The sequence below is a fragment of the Anabrus simplex genome, chromosome 1 (genome assembly GCF_040414725.1).
Source record: "Anabrus simplex isolate iqAnaSimp1 chromosome 1, ASM4041472v1, whole genome shotgun sequence".
Taxonomy (NCBI): Eukaryota; Metazoa; Arthropoda; class Insecta; order Orthoptera; family Tettigoniidae; genus Anabrus; species Anabrus simplex.
Window position 1 is genome coordinate 1089893263 of NC_090265.1, and position 22067 is coordinate 1089915329.

The following is a 22067-nucleotide window of genomic DNA, read 5'->3' on the forward strand; positions in this document are numbered from 1 at the left end:
CATGATGTTGCGCCCATCAGTGTATCTCTATGTAACACAATCTATCTCTTTTAGTCACCTCTCTCGTACGTATTAAGTGCCATTGAAAGTTCTGAAAGCCTAACTGACAAGGCTCTAATCCTATCCAGATAGTTGCCAACAGATTAAGTACAGCAGTGGAATGAATAACTGGACATTCGCCCATGAATTTTCCTTACTAACAGATTACCACGTTGCTTGTTGATGTAAATACTGAAATCACTTTGTATATTATCCTTGTCTCATTTGCAAAATACTTAAATAACTAACTAACTAAATAAATAAATTAATTAATTAATAATAACAATAATAATAATATTAATAATAATAATAATAATAATAATAATAATAATAATAATAAAGGTGAGGAGGAGAGGCAGAAGAATTATAACTGATATTCCCGTTGAGAAACTCCGTGGCTTAGACGGCAGCGCGTCGGCCTCTCACCGCTGGATACCATGGTTCAAATCCCGGTCACTCCATGTGAGATTTGTACTGGACAAAGCAGAGGCGGGACAGGTTTTTCTCCGGGTACTCCGGTTTTCCCTGTCATCTTTCATTCCAGCAACACTCTCCATTCTCATTTCCTAGCATCTATCAGTCATTACTAAATCACTTTGTGAGTGGCGACCCCATCGTACTAATAGCCTACATATGATTCATTCATTACATCCCTGACCCGGTCAATGACTGGAAAACAGGTGGTAGGTTTTCATTTTTCATTCCCGTTGAAGAAAATCAAGTGTTAAATGTGTTGTATTTTCCATGTTTATGAAGTATGCTCTTCCTTGCTCTGGATAAGTGGATAAGAAAGTTGTGTGTTCTTTCTCAAATGTTCGCTTACACATTCACACCTTCTATTCCAAAACGAACTCTTCATATTCAGTTATACGTAGTAAATATTCTATATTACCTCCTCCCATCCTCACTGCTTAATAGTCTCGAGCTGCAGGTTGATACAAAATAGACATTTCATAAATATGACTAGTTTTCTCTGACTGTAATTGACCAAACTATTCCACTGATACTTTGTATTTTCACGAGCTCGGTCATGTTGTTTCAGGTAAGCTACCTGTATCTGGCTAAGATAATGAAGCTCAGCTCCATCGGAGACGTGCTTGGGCAAGTTGAAGACTTAAAAACCACAGTCGACGTAAGGACAGATTTAAAACAAGAGCCGGCCTACCTTGACGACAGTTGGTTCACAAATGTACAGTAAGTATTCACTCTGTGTCTGCGTAATACACAGGAAGGTAACTGTAGCCATAATATAAAGATATTTTGTGTGAAACTTCACAAGTATTATCAAACCAAACCTCACGGCGCAACAGCCCTGTAGGGCATGGCCTACCAAGCGATCGCTGCTCAGCTCGAAGGCCTGTAGATTACGAGGCGTCGTGTTGTCAGTACGACGAATCCTTTCGGCCGTTGTTCTTGGCTTTCAATACCGGGGCCGCCATCTCACTGTCAGATGGCTCCTCGATTGTAATCACGTAGGCTGAGTAGACCTCGAAACAGCCTTCAGATACAGGTAAAAATCCCTAACCTGGCCGGAGGGCCTCCGGGTAAAAGGAAGGCACGCTACCTCTACATCGCGAGGCTGGCTCATGGATTATCACAGAAGATAATTAATTTTAATTCCTTGTTTCAAGTTTCTATTTTATGCTCAAAGAAGTATTTCACAGAGGTTCCCATATTTACACATTACTATCCACCTTACTTCATCTTCGTCTTTTCTCTTTCTGATGCCGGGCTCAGTGACTCAGACGGTTGAGGCGCTGGCCTTCTTCACCCCACTTGGCAACTTTGATCCTGCCTCAGTCTGATGGTATTTCAAGGTGCTCAAATGCGTCAGTCTCGTGTCGGTATCTTTAATGACATGTAAAACAACTGCTGCGGGGGCAAATTCCTGCACCTTGGCGTCTCCGAAAACCTACAAAAGTAGTTTGGACGTTAAAACAATATTATTAAATTATTAATCTCTTTTTATTATTGTTTGTTAGTTGCTGAAATATATCTTTACTTCCATAATAAGCTTAGACTTTCATAGCCAGCATTTCTTTAACAATAGAAGTGTGTCTTGTTGGCTGCCGACCAGTGGGGTTTGAACATCCCACCACCTTTATAATCAAAATCTGCGTTGGACATTTTCAAGCGTAAGCTATCTCGGACATATGCTCGAAGTCAGTCCGGACTGGCCACATTTTCGACCTAGATACACCAATACATCGTTGATCTCTGAAGACAAGGGAATCATATCTCCAACATACCCTCTTTTCTGTTTTTGTCATACTATACTACATAGGTTTTGAAGATGAATACATTAAGATTCTGCCCAAATCGGTTTCTGGTGAAATACCCTATGCCGAATGTGCTGTTTCTTCTGGTATGGACTAGGAAATATTTGTTACTTTCATTTCTCTGTCTGTTGACGACATGAAAGTTACGGAAGTACGAGTAACGTTAGTAATACCATTCTTAGTGTAGCCAGTCCTCGCAGTGGGCCTGACAGACTGGTATGTAACAGAAACTTTTGGCTCGGTGAGAAATGTAACAGTCACTTACCTCACCCCACATTTCCCTATTACTTCTCTTCGGAGTCATATAGGCTATTTCTGATAGCTGATAGAGTATTCTTTGAGGATCCAACCAGCCTTCGAGCTCATAACTCAACATACATAAGTCAAGATTTGCCAAGGAGGCCTTTACATAAAATTCCAAAGGCAATAGATATATTGCATGTCCAAGGAAGAGATAAAAACTCGTGAAGCAGGAACAGGCTAAAAGCCTAAACTTCGCAGTAACAAGATGAATATTTTGTTGTGTAAAGTTTTTATGAAACACAAATTTAGTAGTTATGAGTAACTAAGTGGAAAGGATTTTTACATGTCGATTTGCAAGTACCTTAACATCTTTGATTATTTAAACCTAGGGGAATCCGAATGGCCTCCCATACATACATTAGAAAAAGAGGGCGCTTAAAAGTACGAACGCAAGATTTGTTTATGAATCTTCGTAACCCCACTGGGACAAGAATATCTATGAAAGGTATAGAATAAATATGCCACCTTCATGCCATTACGTGGTGTCCATCTCACAACATTGTCGCCTTCTTTTTCGCCTTCAGCATCAGCATTGTAGTCTACGTAGTGCTTTATAATTTATTGATGTTTAATTACTTTAACATATACATTTCAGTTTATTTACCTGTCAGTACTAACTGACATAAAACAATTGTAACCTTACATACTGTCCTACATAACAGTAGAAGAGACTATGTTTGTTCAAGAAAAAGGAGCGCGCGAACATAGCCTCCTCCCGCGGGAGTACTACAACCCTTGCTTCTTACATCACTAAATAATATTGGAATAACTTACCAAGTGAGATGTTCAATAAATTTCCAGTTTCTTTGCAGTCATTTAAGAAAAGGCTAGGAAAACAACAGATAGGGAATCTGCCAGCTGGGCGACTGCCCTAAATGCATATCAGTAGTGATTAATTGATTGACCGATAAGAGTGGCGTGTCTCTCTCAGAAATGCAGCAAATACTGTAAGGATTAATGACACTGAGAAATGAATAACACAAGTAATGATAAATAGTTTATGGCATTACTAGTGTATAACATTTTCCAATGGAATTAGTTGGTCGATGTGGCTTATAAAGACTGAGTTTAAACGTAAATTTAAGTGAGGTTCTACTGCAGCGGGTTAATTTCATTTAATTTTATTCATTTGGAGTGGTAATTAGTAAACTGGAACAGGTAATGAATGTACCGGGTAAAACAAAAACATGCCGTGTTGACTGACTCTAGAGTACGGTATTATGCAGGTTCACTATTAGAAGTGAAGGAAACTCAATATAATTCTTCATACCTTTGCATAACAGTAATTGAGCGGACAATTGGCTTGATCTCCATGCATGATCAAATTACTCCCTATTCAGCTGATCCCTCGAGCAACATACAGGGTGTAGCCCTGAACCGGGGCATCCGGGATTCAACGCGACGGCGAGTTAATGCATTTAGATTATCAGTGTTAACGAAGGATCTTAAACATTTCATGCAAGAAAGTGTTAAGCTGATGTCGGTATATTCTGTTCCTGTATGTTTCTTTCTGTGTATAGTTGTAGAAAATGAGTTCTAACAAGTAAAGTGAAATGCCTAGATAAAGTATTTTCTTCTACGTGTGAGGTATGTCACATGAATGTTTGGCCGTACTCATTGTACGCTCTGTATGGTCTACGACTCAATTCGCTTACTAGGATTACTGTCATAATGAAAGACAGGTAGATAAGAACTCATATTTTGACCGAATAAGAAATCAAGTGCTTTCTAGTTTTCTTGAGCGATCGGACATGCTGTTTCCACAAAATGGAAGTACACACAGGGGCTCATAAATTTTGTCCATACAGTGATTCAAGCAATGCACATAAGATGGTTTTCAAGCACTATGTTCATGTTTCCCTTGGGTAAGCTACTGAAAGGTGATCAGGAAACCGCTTTATACAATATAAGCTTTTATAGTTCTTTTGTCAAAGGATTTTAACGTCGCAACAACTCATACAGGTTTGGACGCCGATGGGATAGGTAAAATTCTAAAAGTAGGAAGGAAGTATCAAGGTGTGAAATAGGAAACCACGGAAGATCGTTTTCAGGACTGCCAATAGAGGGATTGGAACCCACCATTTCTCGAATGCAGGCTAACATCTATGGAACCCGAACCACACAGTCAACTCGTTCGGTAATGGTACGTTCGGTAATATTAGGCTGTATAAATGCTGTCTGACCATACACTCAGGGCGAATTTCCTAAAGATACTACCGATAAAACTTCCGACACGAGATATGCAAAGGACATGCCTTTTCCACAGAATTTTTTTTTTTTTTTGCTTTACGTCGCACCGACACAGAGAGGTCTTATGGCGACGATGGGATAGGAAAGACCTAGGAGTTGGAAGGAAGCAGCCGTGGCCTTCATTAAGGTGCGGACCTCGGCCATACCAGTGTGTACGTTAATTTTATGTTTTATGTCCTGTAATACGAATTTCATTGCCACCTGCTAGACGGTAACGACGTCTCTTAGGCCAGGGAGATTTGATACAGTGAAGGAGATATTCGAAGAACGTGAGGAGGTTGGTGAGAGTAGCCTACTCTAGGAACTTTTGCTAGTTGTTTTACGTCGCACCGACACAGATAGGTCTTATGGCGACGATGGGACAGGGAAGGGCTAGGAGTGGGAAGGAAGCGGCCGTGGCCTTAATTAAGGTACAGCCCCAGCATTTGCCTGGTGTGAAAATGGGAAACCACGGAAAACCATTTTCAGGGCTGCCGACAGTGGGGTTCGAACCTACTATCTCCCGAATACTGGATACTGGCCGCACTTAAGCGACTGCAGCTATCGAGCTCGGTACTCTAGGAACTGTCCTGGCATTCACCTTAAGGGAGAAGAATGGAAAACCACGGAGAACACTTCTCAGGACACCCGACGGAGGGGATCAAACTACACCGTCTCTCGAATGTGGAGCTGTAGAGTCGTGGTCACCGGTAAACTGAAGCTCAGTCCGTTCGGTTGGTCGGTCGGAGCTATAGAGGTTCGGTCCAGCCGTTGCCACCGGTACGGCCGAAGCAGCCGTCGACCCTTACGGGCATGATAGCACTCATACTCTAGTAGCAGCTAGTGAATTGGAGCAGACAACACTTTCAGACTGAAACGACGACATTTTATGAACTATTTGCACTAGAACTCTGCAACAAAAACCATTGCGATTAAATTGTCTTCTACATTTATTTTATTTTTGTGAATATACAATGTACCATTTAAAAAAGGGAAAACTTAGAGATCAAAAGTCAATTTCTGAGCATTGTTGGAATCGTTGTGTGAACTACATTTCTGATCTCCTATATGTACTTCTATTCTGCAGACACAGTCCATCAACGGCACTTCTCATTTCGGAAATATTCGCGGTGGTAGTTATAGAGGATTCGCCCTGTATTTTTAGCAACTCCTTGGTCACGATGAAATGATTATAAACTGGACAATATCAGCTCCGTTGGTTCTTTCGTCACATTCAATGAGAAAGGTATCAAATTGCCTGCAACATTCATGTAGAGTAACTAGTACATTCAAAGATCTTCCATTATGCTGAATATTAAGTTTAATATTCATTTTAGCTAATTTATTTAAACGTGCTTTAAGAAATTCACTGTTCATAAAGTGGTTTTCAATTTTCAACCATCTGTTATGTGAGCGAGTTGCTACTTTTTCTATTGGTTGTGGTCAAGCGTCGTAGTATTTTGTTGTAATCTATATTAATAAAAGCAAGTCGGTTTGGAATGATCTTTCTGTATATAAAGGTATCAAAAATGAAATTAGACGTGAATTAATGAGGCACTTCCAGGCATCTCAGAAACTTACAACTTGGTACCGGAGAAGCTGATGACCTCAGGATCCCTAGAAAAATCTAAAATTCGCAATATTCCCTCAGGAGGACACGCTGGGGGCTTCAAATATGGAGATCAGCATAAGAACGCACTCGGATATATTCATCCAAAGCGATAACCTATAGGTTTCGTAGGCTTAAAAACTTTCAGGAAAGACTTCATTTTTACCCCCTCCCCAAAATAAAGATGGTGGCACAATCTGCCAGATGAGCTAGATGGAAAAATTCCGAGATGTTTAAATTTTTCAATTTTTACCCCCGAAATATGGAGGCAATTTTTATGACGGTGCGGGACTTCGTTGCGAGGTATTTGATGGCTAAACGGTAAGTCGTATCACAAAACGGAGGGCACTATCTCAGTTCAGTTTGGAGTGATCTTCAACTTTGGTCCTGTCACGTTTTGTCGTATCTCTTTCCTTATACGTTAGATTTGACTGTTTTTCTCGATTGTACGTAAATGTTGTGCTTTTGAACGCATATTTCGTACTTTGAGACACTTATAGTAAAGAGAGAATCATCAAATCGGCACGAACAATTTCCCACATAGTGGCCATATGTGAACCAAATTGTGTGTTTCAAGCTGTCACATAAATAAACTGAAATTAACGCAGTGTGTGTGAACTGTACCCAAATTTCCCCCTATTTAAGGTTTCTAACTCAATATAATCCATAAATATTGGAGAAAATATCGCAAGGTCTACCATGTACAACGCTTAAAGAGGCGTCTTATGGTGCAATCCGTTTGTCTACTGTATATGACGTACAGTTAACCAGCAGTTAATCTATAAATGAATGTCTGCAATATTGTAAACATGTATATGCTTTTACATACGGTATCGATCTATATTCATTGAAGTCGATTTGTACCGATCTAGAAAGGGTGTGTCTGCCATTATTATTATTATTATTATTATTATTATTATTATTATTATTATTATTATTATTATTATTATTATTATTATTATTATTATTATTATTATTGTTATTATTATTAATAATAATAATATTATTATTATTATTATTATTATTGCTAGGGGCTTTACGTCGCACCGACAGATAGGTCTTATGGCGACGATGGGATAGGAAAGGCCTAGGAGTTGGAAGGAAGCGGCCGTGGCCTTAATTAAGGTACAGCCCCAGCATTTGCCTGGTGTGAAAATGGGAAACCAGGGGAAAACCATCTTCAGGGCTGCCGATAGCGGGACTCGAACCTACTATCTCCCGGATGCAAGCTCACAGACGCGCGCCTCTACGAGCACGGCCAACTCGCCCGGTATTATTATTATTAATATTATTATTATTATTATTAACAGTTTACAAATTAATAGTGACTGTCAGCAGGAAGGCATCTCCTATTATAATCAATTCTCCCCACATCTTTGACTGGCAGTAGGAATGAGGTTCTTCTCCAACTCCTATGTAACTGGCATTGGTAAGGAGGGCCTACCATTGTAATGAATAATTCCATTCTCGATTTGACCATCAGAAAGCAAGGGAGCATGCAGTTTTGTTCAAAACTCCCTTACCCTATTGTGTCTAGCATTAGGCGAGGGTGCCCGCCATTTTAAACAAATTTACCCATTTAAAATACGACTGGCATTAGGCAACGTGGCCTGCTATTATAATAAAAACTCAACAACTCGAGTGTGACCGGCAGTAAGCTGACTGGTATTATAATAATGTTATTTGCTTTACGTCCCACTAACTACTCTTTTACGGTTTTCGGAGACGCTGAGGTGCCGGAATTTAGACCCACAGGAGTTCATTCACGTGCCAATAAATCTACCGACACGAGGCTGACTTATTTTAGCACCTTCAAATACCACCGGACTGAGCCAGGATCGAACCTGCCAAGTTGGGGTCGGAAGGCCAGCGCCTCAACCGTCTGAGCCACTCAGTCCGACGACAGGTATTAGGAAAAGGAACCTGTCATTATAGTGATAATAGTTAAACTCAATTTTGACTGAATGTAGGGAAGGTGCCTGCCATTATAATTAAAACTCCTCAACTGAAACGTATCTAGAAGTAGGAAAGAGAGCCTGCCATTGTAAAGAAAATTCCCTCAAATCGATTGTGACCGGCAGTAGCCAGGGGGCCTGCCATTATTTTTAAACTTCCCAACGCGACTGTGAATGGCAGTAGGCAAGTGAGCCTGCCATTATCATCACATCTCCACAAGTCGCGCCTTATACGGGAAAGAACGTATGGGGACCTCCCCATAGCGTTTCTTCGATAACGCTAAGGGATATGCATTTTAAAACAATCTCACTTGCCGCCTGCATAGTAATTTACGTAGAAATCAGTATACAACGTAGAATACCGTAACGAAGCATGGGCACATTCGTTAGCAAAAAATATTCGTAAGATTCAAGGTCCATTAGGGCTGTAGCAACACAGGGTTTGCTTTTCAATACTGATACTTTTTCGTTACATATTAAACACTCTGCACGATCTACAGTAATTCTAAATCAATATTTATATAGTCCTGACTAACTTTTCTATACCCACCATCAACTTCAGCTTGCGACATTCGTGGTGGTGGTGGTGCTATTTTAGTTTCGAGGAGAAAATAAGAGAGATATTAATACCCCTTCAACACCCATTAGAGAATAACTTGGAAGATTTTTAACTGGTCTTGGAGGGATCCTATCGTGGAAAAAGATGCAAAGTCCACGTAGGGCATGAAACATCCCTTCAATTTCTACAAATTTCAAGAGAAGCCAGTGTCCGAATTTTTTGCTACAGGAGTTCTTTACGTAACATGATGGAAGCTAACAGCTACGTGGCTGTTGCATTTAAACTCCCTCAAATTGCACCGACTTTCGCTAGAACTGAACCTTCTATCTTCAAAATAGGAGGACTATGACGGATAAATTGTGCTGCTGAGGTTGGTTAGAAAGACTCCATAGGCCTTACAAACCTAATGTTATTGGGTCGAAAGAGAAAAGAAGAGTGAACCAAGGTTAGTCCTGTAGGATAGGTAAAAGTGAGTAGCCTGATATATGTAATGCCGTAGACTCAGCTACTCTACAAGGAAATTTACTAATATGAAGAAGTGCCAAACTGATATCTACGACTGGAAGGATCCAGGGCCTGACTGGCCGATGTGACTACGCGTTGTTTACGAGCCCTCATGATTTTGAGTAACAGTGACGTAGGCACGAATCCGACATAAGATGCCATTAAAACAAAGAGAAAATCCCTCAACTGGAAGAAGAAGCTCTGGTGGATTAGATGTGCTAGCAATGTGGCCGCGATTGTGGTTGTAGAATTGCTCACTTAAGTCACTGAGTAAACTATAACAATTGGCTCATTGAAAACAATCGTTAAACTCGACAGGGAGTATAGACGTATAGACCTTTCGGCAGAAGTCTTAACGGAAAGAACATCCTGTTCTATCGTAAGCATAAGCATTTATCTTCAGATTTCGACCTGGTGTTAATGCATTTCATTATTACTTGCGTACGCAAACTGTATACTTTTCTTTTCTTGCTGATAATGATTGAAATCACTTCGTGAATCAGGTTACTAGATACCGCTGTGTTTCCAATGAACTCAAGAGGTCAAACGATAATTTGATTTGATTTGATTTGATTTGATTTGATTTGATTTGATTTGATTTGATTTGATTTGATTTGATTTGATTTGATTTGATTTGATTTGATTTGATTTGATTTGATTTGATTTGATTTGATTTGATTTGATTTGATTTGATTTGATTTGATTTGATTTGATTTGATTTGATTTGATTTGATTTGATTTGATTTGATTTGATTTGATTTGATTTGATTTGATTTGATTTGATTTGATTTGATTTGATTTGATTTGATTTGATTTGATTTGATTTGATTTGATTTGATTTGATTTGATTTGATTTGATTTGATTTGATTTGATTTGATTTGATTTGATTTGATTTGATTTGATTTGATTTGATTTGATTTTGGATTTCAAACCATAGTGGCTACATGTGAAATGTCTAGGAACTGAATGCCTCAAGGATCATCCGAATTCGAAGTCCCATTCATATTACTCTAGAAAACTTTCTGACATCAGTTCGGAAGTGGACGGGAGCCTCTGAAATACTCCAACGTTCTGGTTCTTAGAAACGGAGAAGAAAATCGTACGTCATATGAGAAGTCGACATAGTCTTGGAATCAACACTCCACATAGTGTTGTAATACCTTTTATTTACTCGTTCGTTAATAATGTTTATTGCAGGATTACTTATCAGCTTAAAGTGGAGTTCTTTAAAGTTAGTACTGTAAGTAAATTTTATCACAGCGAAGATAAAATAGTGGAACCACATAGTCCACGAAAATTCCACCTATAAAAGGAATTAAACATTTTTTAGTAGACTTTTTCCATTGTACACACCAAGCCTATCTTACAGGCACCTGAATTTTTCCGGCTAAAAACAACATAGAACGATATTCTAATTCTTGCTATGAATTACCTTTCGAATAATTATGATATGTTTATTTTTTATTGTTTGCTAGTTGCTTTACGTCGCACCGACACAGATAGGTCTTATGGCGACGATGGGATAGGAAAGGCCTAGGAGTTGGAAGGAAGCGGCCGTGCCTTAATTAAGCTACAGCCCCAGCATTTGTCTGGTGTGAAAATGGGAAACCACGGAAAACCATATTCTGGGCTGCCGACAGTGGGGTTCGAACCCACGATCTCCCGGATGCAAGCTCACAGCCGCGTGCCTCTACGCGCACGGCCATCTCGCCCGGTCGAATTATATGTTGGTGCAGCACGGAGTAGGCTATAACTTTTTGTACCTAGGACGACAACCTGACCGCTACTTTTAATGACAAACTGCAACACGCGCAAAACGCGTATGTTCGCTATGTATATGACCTATGTTACTATGACCAAGTAACACCTGCCTACGATGAACTTGGCTGGCTAAAACTCAAACAGCACCGTAATCTTCTTCCTTTTATGCCTTCTTCAATGAACATTCTCCTCACATTCACCTCCCTACTCGTACTGTCAATTTCACAACTTCTCATCCAATCACAATTTCGGAACACGGTCAAAAACTGGTACACTCTTATCGATACCACGGCATCGCACTATAAGGAACACAAACTCGTTTGTTATTTATTCAGCACGGCAGTGGAATACACTACCCGTATCTATCAGAGCGGCCTCACCAGCAAGTTTCAGACAACTTTTTCATTAATATCTGCTAGGTAATACATGAAGTTGTTGTTGTTCGTATGTTAATATTGTAAATGAGCTTTTATTCAAGATGTATCTTATCTTAATCTGTTTACACTCCAGGGTTGGTTTTTAACTCGGACTCAGCGAGGGATCCCACCTCTACCGCCTCAAGGGCAGTGTCCTGGAGTTTCAGACTTTGGGTCAGGGGAAACAACTGGGGAGAATGACCAGTACCTCGCCCAGGCGGCCTCACCTGCTATGCTGAACAGGGGCCTTGTGGAGGGATGGGAAGATTAGATGGGACAGGCAAGGAAGAGGGAAGGAAGCGGCCGTGGCCTTAAGTTAGGTACCATCCCGGCATTTGCCTGGAGGAAAAGGGGCAAACCACGGAAAACCACTTCCAGGATGGCTGAGGTAGGAATCGAACCCACCTGTACTCAGATGACCTCCCGAGGCTGAGTGGACCCGGTTCCAGCCCTCGTACCACTGTTTCAAATTTCGTGGCAGAGCCGGGAATCGAACCCGGACCTCCGGGGGTGGCAGCTAATCGCGCTAACCACTACACCACAGAGGCGGACTGTTCAAGATGTATACTGTGCATAAACAAACTGTTATTATTAAGTATAATTAATAATAATTTATTTTAGATAGAAATTAGCTAATAATATTGACATTTCGTGAATATAATAGTCACGCAATAATTGTATACAATATCATCATCATCATCATCATCATCATCATCATTTATTTATTTATTTATTTATTTATTTATTTTTATTTCTTGTTCTCAGTTTTATACCACAATGCTCTATTATACAGTAGCTGTAAGATGTCTCTTTTGTAGTCCATTTCCTTTAATTCTGTAATGTAAATATTGTATTTTGTGGGTAGATGCGTGAGAAGACCGAACGGCTTTAATCTTGCCAGACGAAATAAATCGATTCTACTCAATTAATTTCCTCCACGTAGATGTGAGGCTAGTTAATGTTCTCAGTTTGCCCGTGGGTGTCTTTCGAACCAGGTCGTTACTGTGATCTAGGGGATGTCAGGGCATTGTTGTTCCTTTTGAAATAATAATAAGAGTAATAATTATTTTATATCCAACTAATTATTAATATTGCGGTTTACGGAGACGCCGAGGTACCAGGTTTTGTTCCCGTAGGAGTTCTTTCATGTGCTGATAAATCTACCGACTCGAGGCTGGCGTATTTGAGCACCTTCAAATACCACCGGACTGAGCCGCGATCGAACCCTCTAACTTGAGCTCAGAAGGTCAGCACTCTACCGCCTGAGCTGCTCAGCCCGGCAATAATATAAAAATAATTATAATAATACTTTGTTCTCGTTGTGAAGATATATGAGTGGTTTGGCTGTCCCTGAATCTAGGATAGTACTAAAGATATACTTAGGCAAAATGTATCGACAGGATCAACTCCCCAATCCGCGAAAACATATTTAAATGCCTTTTTGCTGGTAGTAGTAGTAGTAGTAGTAGTAGTAGTTGTACAACAGAAATATTACTCAAGAATTACGCCTTTTGTAAAATCTTCTGTCTGCCTTTGCAGGAACCAGGTCCGCGAAGGAAAGGGTGTGTTCCAGGTGGCATCTACTGCCATCTACAGGCTCTACTCTCGACTGTCCAGGAACATAAGTCTTCAGGTACTGCTCTACACAGTGTTCCAGATATTCTACGTGGTGCTGGCACGAATCTCGCTCGCAAATCCCCTCACAGTCAAATAGTCCTACCTTCGATCATTGTCACACTCTCCACGAACAAAGGTGATGGTAACGATCCTAATCTTGGACTTCGTTGATTTCCATTTTAAAATCGAAGTTCATTAGCAAATGATGTTTATTCTTAATACTATTACGTGTTTTACAACGATATACCAAGACTATTATTAGTCAATTGTCCGTTCTTGCAGTTACATAAAAATCTGAGCTCTAAATGTATTATCAAATATTCAGATTGATGGCCTTTTGACCTTGCGTAATAGACATAATTTTTTGGATTTGTCCCGTGTGAAAGAGAGAAACTTTGGCATGAACCAAGACTGCTGCGTTTCTTCGGAAGTGAACCACAGCCGACCATAGCCCGAATTATTCGTAAAACGTAAATGTCTTTGACTCTGTTTAAACTCAAGGTATTATAACGTCTATTATCAAATATTAAAATAACATCCAGGCCAGTCACAGTAGGGAGAATATGAGCATAACGTGAAAAATTATGATACTAGAAATATGAATTTTAATTTCAAGTGATATTTATACAATTTTATAACTTGCTTTACGTCACACCGACACAGATAGGGCTTATGGCGACATTGGGATAGAAAAAGGCTATCAGTGGGTAGTAAGCGGCCGTGGCCTTAATTAAGGTACAGCCCCATCATTTGCCTGGTGTGGAAATGGAAAACCACGGAAAACCATCTTCAGGGCTGCCGACAGTCGGGCTCGAACCCACTACCTCCCGGATGCAAGTTCACAGCTGCGTGCCCCTAAAGGCACGGCCAACTCCCCCAGTGAGATATTTATAGTCATCCCTTAAGACCATGAATCATAATATCCATCATTACATCGCGATAATGCCCAGTTAACAGCGCGCGGCTCTAAAACCTCACAACGGTGTTCTATCCCTCGCTCCCTCCCACCAGTCGTTTCTAATACTAATTTGTCTCAGGTCTTCATTTAGTCTGTAATTAAAACCTTTTCTGCGGTCTGATCAGCTTCGTGGGCCATCTGTGTCTACCCTTTCGGCAGACATGCATGCTCTGTCCACACGACGCATTCTCATTCGGCATATAATGTTTGGATCATTACAGATTTTACCCATTTGACGGTTGCACCGTAACCGCCACACTCCAGTCGTTGTGTCCTTTACCCTTTCAAACATTTTCCAAAATAATTTATTTTTAAGAATGAGGAGACTCTTGTCATCTTGTTTCCGGGCATCCCAAGTCTTGGACACGTACATACAGTACCGGTCAAAAGTTTAGGACCACATAAAGAAATCACGAAATGTCATCTAGAACCTAAAATTGTGCCAGTAGACTTCTGTAATTTTCTTTCTAAGCTCGCATATCTAATAGGATATATGTCCCCTGATTTCATTGAGTTAGTGCAAATACTGTGGAAGTTATGAATTTTTAACTCTTGGAAGCCCACACCAAAAAATTAAAAAATTGGTAATATAATGTTCTGAATGCTCTAATTGGTTGCAAGTATCACCAACAAGAATTTTCTGTAGACTTAGAAATAGGTGGGGGACATTTTAGTATAAATATAAAAATTCCGAAAATATGCTGCACCGGTTTTTTTGCGTGTTTTATTTTATTTTATTTTTGAACCAGGGCCAAAATTGTTGATTTTTCTTTGCATTTGTCATGTATGGCCCAAGGTGTCAGGAAGAGCTATCGGCGTCAAATTTATCTGCCCTGATAGTTTAATTTGCACACTGCAGATGGCATCCAAGAACACATTTTTGATGATTATAGCTCACACTGAGACCTATGACAAGAACAAGGAAACAATGGCTATTTTAGAACTGGTTTGAAAAAAAAAATAAACGCACAAAAATGGGTGCCGCATTTTTTTCGAAATGTTTATATTTATACTAAAATGACCCCTAACTATCGCTAAGTCTCTACAAGAACCTTGGTGGTGATACTTGAAACCAATTAGAGGATACAGTACATAATATTTCCAAAAACGTTGACTTTCTGATGTGACCTTCCAACAGTTAAAATTGTATAACTTATACAAAACTTGGCGTAAATCACTTAAATCAGGCGATGTATATCATATTAGATGCAAGAGCTTAGGAAAAAAAATACAGAGGTCTAGTAGCAAAATTGTAGGTCCTAGACGGAACTTCATGATTTTTTAATGTGGTCCTAAACTTTTGATCGGTGCTGTAATATAACACAACAAGCAGTATAGCTTGTCTCGACAGACTACGGGGCTGCCGTAACAACTGCTGTATTCTCACCTTCATCTCCGTTTCACGTCTTACAGTATGACAATTAGTAACTGAAAAAATGCTAACAATTCAGAGTTATTAGCACGTTGTATAATATGACCAGTTTAGCAGCATTAGATCAAATAATTCCATGTTCAGTATATGATATTTTTCTTGTCTCGTGGATCTTCAACCACTGTTCGAGGTTCCGCTCACACAGTAATTTTCGCCCGCGTTCACGTTTTTCATTAATCATGCCTTCTGTGAGTTGTTGCATCAGGCTATAAATAGTCTATTCAGAAACTAGCCATCATTTCTGTCATTTTATTCGATGTGTTCCCACAAGGCTAATACCAAACCTATTTAGTTGAAGGAGGCCGTAACTTGAGAGTTTTCACTTAGCCATATTCTACCCACCGTTTATTGACCGTCGTTGTGAATGAAAGCAAATGTAGGCTGTTTATCGAGGTATAAATTACTGCTGAGAGGCCCTACAGGATGTTACTTAAAGCGAGAGGGTTTATGTTGTCATCAATATTGTCGAAAACATATTCTAGCACGGTGACTACCATGATCAGTCTCTATGGAGTGTTTCTTAAGTAATAGTAATTTCCTGTGGCTATTTCTAGCCGAGTGCAGCCCTTGTAAGGAAGACCCTCCGATGAGGGTGGGTGGCATCTGATATGTGTAGGTAACTGCGTGATATTGTGGTGGAGGATAGTGTTATGTGTGGTGCGTGAGTTGTAGGGATGTTGAGGACAGCACAAACACCCAGCTCCCAGGCCAGTGGAATCAACCAATGAAGGTTAAAATCCCCGACCCGGCCGGGAATCGAACCCGGGACTCTCTGAACCGAAGGCCAGTACGCTGACTATTCAGCCAATGAGTTGGACGTTTCTTAAATACTTCTCACGAATACCAGAATGGGTATCCCTGAAGTGACAGAGAGACCTTTTTTTAACCAGAGCGAAGAAATTACCCTTGTCAAGAAAATGAGGCCACAGTTTGTCAAAACCATTCCCGTAGAGCATGCTTCCAAATTGCAAAGATGTCTTCTATGTTCCTGGTTTTCTGTAAGCCGAATGTCTGAGAGGAAAGAGCCAGAAGTTTCAAACAACTGTAAACAAATCCATGTAGCCGTAGACAGCTATGAGAAGCACCTGTCGCTTTTTGTCTTTAAGTATTTGCCTGTCAGCCAAAAGGAGCATTTAGCGCATACGTCTGTTCCCTCTCGGTTAAAGTACGCGTCCCTTACCCTTAGTACTCCAATCCCAGAACTGGTCATGACTGAGGTCACACGTACTGTACAGTCATTCTCACCGTCTGTTTCTGTTCAAAACATTTTTACAAGGACGTATTTCTTCGAAACTGTCCAGACATGCCGCTTTCGGAGTCTACAAAGATGACCGCCCTGATATTCACTGGAAGTATTTCAGATATACCGTGCATGTAATTACAACAACCTTATGAGTTACGAACAGCTATCTCGGCTAGTCAGTGCTAAACTGTCTGGTTCATAACCCGTAGCTCACTACTTCGATCCTGGTCGAGGTAGTCGATTTTTGAAGGACGGGACAAATCTTGACTGCCCATTTCTTCTGGCACACTCGGAATTACGATCTAACACAAACAGTGCTTGAGAGCACCACAATCGGAGCTCGAAATTCCTGGAATCTGAAACCATTCAGAAAGCATAGCCGGTTTGTGAGAGGTGACACTTAGAGTTGCATTCATCGAAGACATCGACATTCGAATTTAAGTGTGAATTCTAATATTTCTCATTATCATATACCTCCAAAACTTTGGATTGAACAATGGCCATGAATATCCTTTTTCTAGAATATAAAATCATTCTCCCTATATATATATATTGGTACCATAATGTTTGAACCTTCGTTAACCTGTAAAATGAAAAGTACAATAATCCGCACACTCCGATGTCCAGTCTGAATTAGCAGAACCTACCAGCAATCCGCATCATCACTCGCCCGGCGAGTGCACTAGAACGCAAGCAAACGCGCAATTTCCTGGCGAACCATTAGAGTTACAAAGAAAATGCATATTCGCTTTCCTGTAGAAAACATTATTTTGGTGCGTGATACAACTAACCATTTGCCCATTATTTGGGTTTTTAGCGGATAAAATATGCGCATGTTGAGTAAATACATATATAATTAATGCCGCCATTTAGAAGACAGTTATTATTTGAAAATAGTTACTGCTTGTATTTTAAATCACTATCTAAGATGTACCGCTACCAAATTTCAGTTCAATTTGTCCTGTAGTTTAGGCACAATTGAGAGACAAATAGACACTACTCTCATTTTAAACTGTTACATGATACTTTTTAATTCCGCAGATATTTTTATTCTATCGACAATACCTTCAAATAAAACATAGCCATGTGACAGTTCTCTCTGGAAATGCTGGTGCAAAATGTCATGAAATCGTCACAGTGGTTTAGATGTGATGTCGTTTCCGAAGGTAAACATACTTATTTTCATTTTATATACCCTATAGGAATGAATTAATCAATGCAGCTTGACTTCCTTTTCTTTTAATACATATCCGTGTCATAACTTAGCACTCTTTATGAACACGGAAAGGAAACATATCCAGTCAAAGCCTGAGTACCAATAACCTGATCATCAATATCATTACCCTTCAGTTTCCAATGTATCGAGACTCCAGGCATATTTTTAAGAAATCAGCTTCTACTGTTCATGTGATAGAACTGGTGATAAGTTTCGTGCACTTACTTTGTATCGTGCTGTGGATTTTTTTTTCTGGATGAACAATTAACATGTCTAAAAATTTGTTAGATCATGGTGAAGTTTGTTCGAACACTTCTGTATTTCTCTCTCGTGATTCATTCCTGAAATTAGAGACAGTGATTCTGATGATCAAATTATGGATCCTCAGCTTTCGACTGAATAAGATTCTTCTGAAGCTAATACTTCAGCAAATAAAACTTTGCTTTCGTAAAGAAAAGCTAAGTTGTGGTACAGAACAAGATCTTGTTAGTTAAATGGTGGACTTTTCAGTATCGGCTGGTTTAGACACAGAATGACATGTTTCACCTGACCAGATGCCATATTCAAATTCCTCAAATCGCAATTAAAAATAAATACTCGTTTAACAATTGTGTATACAGTATATTTTATATGCATTTCAATTTCGTTTGTTTTCAGGAATATGAAGATGTCCGCTTGTTTTGGCGAAACATGGCACTCTATGTTTAAAAGCGTCTTTCATTTCAACTCTTCTGCCTGTACCTCCTGTTTCTATTGTGGTGAATTGGCTGTAAAGTGTCTTCGCATTCACGCCGTAGCTTAAGGGGTGGTTGTAGATCTCTACTGATACGTTTGGTGTTCATTTAAGGAAGTAGTTCACACTCGACCATAGATCGCCCTACAGAATTTCGGTTTCTCTTTCATCTGGTGGAGTAAAACGGAACGTTAAAATTGACACGCAGCTAGCCTATATGTTTAAAACCTACTTACCGTAACACGTCAAACACTTAATTCTATGTCCGACTCGTTGGCTGAACGGTCAGCGTACTGGCCTTCGGTTCAGAGGGTCCCGGGTTGATTCCCGGCCGGGTCGGGGATTTTAACCTTAATTGGTTAATTCCAATGGCATGGGGGCTGGGTGTATGTGTTGTCTTCATCATCATTTCATCCTCATCACGACGCGCAGGTCGCCTACGGGAGTCAAATAGAAAGACCTGCACCTGGCGAGCCGAACCCGTCCTGGGATATCCCGGCACTAAAAGCCATACGACATTTCATTTCATTTTACTTAATTCTATGAGTTTCAATATTTCCGTTTAGCGTTATGTTCTCTTAAAGATTCTCAAAGCAGGAAGTAATATTGCAGTTTTACGCTTATCTCCTAACCAGAACATTCTGAGGCACTTGTCGTGAGAGAGACGGGAAACCAAACTTGAGTGATTCGTTCCCAGATCATGCTAGTGTTTGATGACTGTCTTCAATGTTATTTTCATACCTATATTCTTCCATATTCACTCAAGGCAACCACAAGGATAGCCTGAGCCCATGTCTTTTCTTTGTTGCACGATAATTACAAGAATACTCGCTAATCCACACACAACAAAGTAACTTAATATAGATCATTCCATGCATTTACATATATGATTACCAAGAAGTCTCTAGCCCCATATAAAGTAACCAAGATTCTGAAATTTCTCGTTGTACAGCTAACAATTTTCGAAAGTGAACGAAAACTCCATCTTAAATGCTCTACTCAAGCTTTAAACCTTTAAACGATGACAGATGTCTGGAGCTGATTGCTGGATTCTTCCGTTCAGCTTAATAAAAATTCAATTCATTCCCATAGTTTATGCTTTTACATTCAGTCCGTTTTCGTGTTTCTTTGTTAATGCCCAGAAGGTTCGTTTTGAATAGAACCAGAATTCTATTTCAAACACAAGCACTCAGGCAACGTTACTTGAGTCATTTAAAAAAAGGCTATACATCATCATCCTTTCTAATATATTTTGTGGATACTTTCACGAGTTTTGGAACGCAGAAAATTCTGGAACTGAACCTCATTTTTAGGACTGAAACACAATCATCACAATTTCATCTAATTAATACGGGAACATACCCAAACATACTTAACAACACCACCATTTAGAGCATACTTCCACAGCCTCAAATAGAAATTATACGAAGATGATAAACAAGTTGTCCACTCCCTATAACTTAAGCAGCACTATTAGTATCTCATTCCATACTTTTAAAAGAACATAAGGTATCGGATATAGAAATAAAGTTAAGGTAATGAAAGAAAGTAGAAATGATTAAATGATAGCACTCAGTTCAAAGAACTACACTCACTAGTACACATAATCTGTAAGTACGGGTAGCCCACTCAACTCGGCCGCTAGTGGTCTACAGAAAGTTGTCTCTCTACGGCAGGCAGGGAAAACAGTGGTACAGTCTTCCCCATAAGGTGGTAGAAGATGGAAAAAGAAAGACACCTTAGTATTCGTGAAGTTGATAACGTCTATATTTAAGTCGAAACAAATTAGGTTTACGGAGAAACGTCAGACAGGAATTATAGAAGTACGGAGCCTGACAAGAACAAATAACTGAGGTAACGAGTATATAATTAGCGTTCCTAAAGACGAAGGAGCTCTTTTTAGTTTTCCTCACTGTCCCACACTAGTGTTTTTGTAAACTAAATTAATTGCCATTTTTAAAACTACCAAACAACAATCCTAGGAATCGGGACAAGAAGAGCAACAGCTGTAATCCGAAGCTGCGCCAACCAGTAAGAAAGTAATGCACTCTCAACTAATTTAGTAGCGTGTGAAAGCACCAAAAGCAAAATCATCGCCCTACAGGTTACGAAATCCCTGGAGGAGTGAAAGGTAAAAGCTTCTACGATTTGTGGTCTCAGATTTTACTCGCTATAGCACACCAGCAAATCCTAATGAGAGATAGCTAGCGCACTCAGAATAATGCTGAAAATTGTTTCGACTTACTTCCTTTCCGCATGTTCTGTATTCTATATTTCCTGTAGGACTTCGTTTCATTATCTTTGTTTGGATTAGACGAGACGAAGTTTTTCGAAAATTAAGGTGTCCTTCATTTTCACCCATAAATAATGCTGGGTAAAGAGTCTCCATAGTGTACTCTGCTTGCCATAAGAGACAAATGGAGACAGTTTGGGCCCCAGTTAATTTATCTCCTAGTGCTCGATATATTAAAACTTACACCTTCTGGGTGCAAGAATAAGCAGTCAGGACAAACTGGAGTTGGGCGTGTATCTGACGTCTTAGCTTTCTCGCCTCCACCACCTAGTGTCAGTCGTCGACGAACTTATCCTTCGGAAAGTAGAAGGTGTTGCTATAATGTGGTGGTGGAGGTGATTATTGTTTTACAAGGAACTACGACTAGGCAACCATACTATAAGTTAGGTCATTAAATTTTGAACATATGTAAATAATTATGATAGAATAAAAATGAGTTATAATAAAATATTAAAGTCGTTATATTAAAACAGTCCTTATGGTTGTATTATTATTATTATTATTATTATTATTATTATTATTAAAACAGATAGTCGTATCAGTACACTATTTTGGTTCAGAACCGGTTTTCAGACTATGCGGATTAGCGTGTTTTAAATGTTTTAATCACTGATGATGGACCATAGAGTCCGAAAACCGGTTCTGAATCAAAAAATTGTGTAATGATACCTTTGTCTATTTTAATAGTACTAATAATCTATATATATAAAATAACTTGTCCTGACTGACTGACTGACTGACTGACTGATTCATCATCGCAGAGCCAAAACTACTGGACGTAAAGAAGTGAAATTTTGGGGATATATTCATATTAAGATGTAGGTGCTCGCTAAGAGAGGATTTTTGGATATTCCTTCGCTAAGGGGGTGAAAAGAGGGGTGAAATTTTAAAATGAGTGTGTCTATATCTCGAAAGTTTAA

General features: G+C 39.5%; 1 protein-coding gene across 1 annotated transcript in view; it reads left to right on the top strand.

Annotated features, from left to right (window-relative positions):
* The window catches only part of LOC136876395 (uncharacterized), a 52551-nt gene extending 39046 nt beyond the window's left edge, over positions 1-13505 (top strand). The window contains exons 4-5 of the mRNA XM_067150332.2: positions 1082-1233; positions 13195-13505. Of these exons, the coding sequence (XP_067006433.1) occupies positions 1082-1233; positions 13195-13369 (327 nt within the window). The 3' untranslated portion in view covers positions 13370-13505. The remainder of the gene's footprint in view (positions 1-1081; positions 1234-13194) is intronic.
* Positions 13506-22067: the final 8562 nt, after the last annotated feature.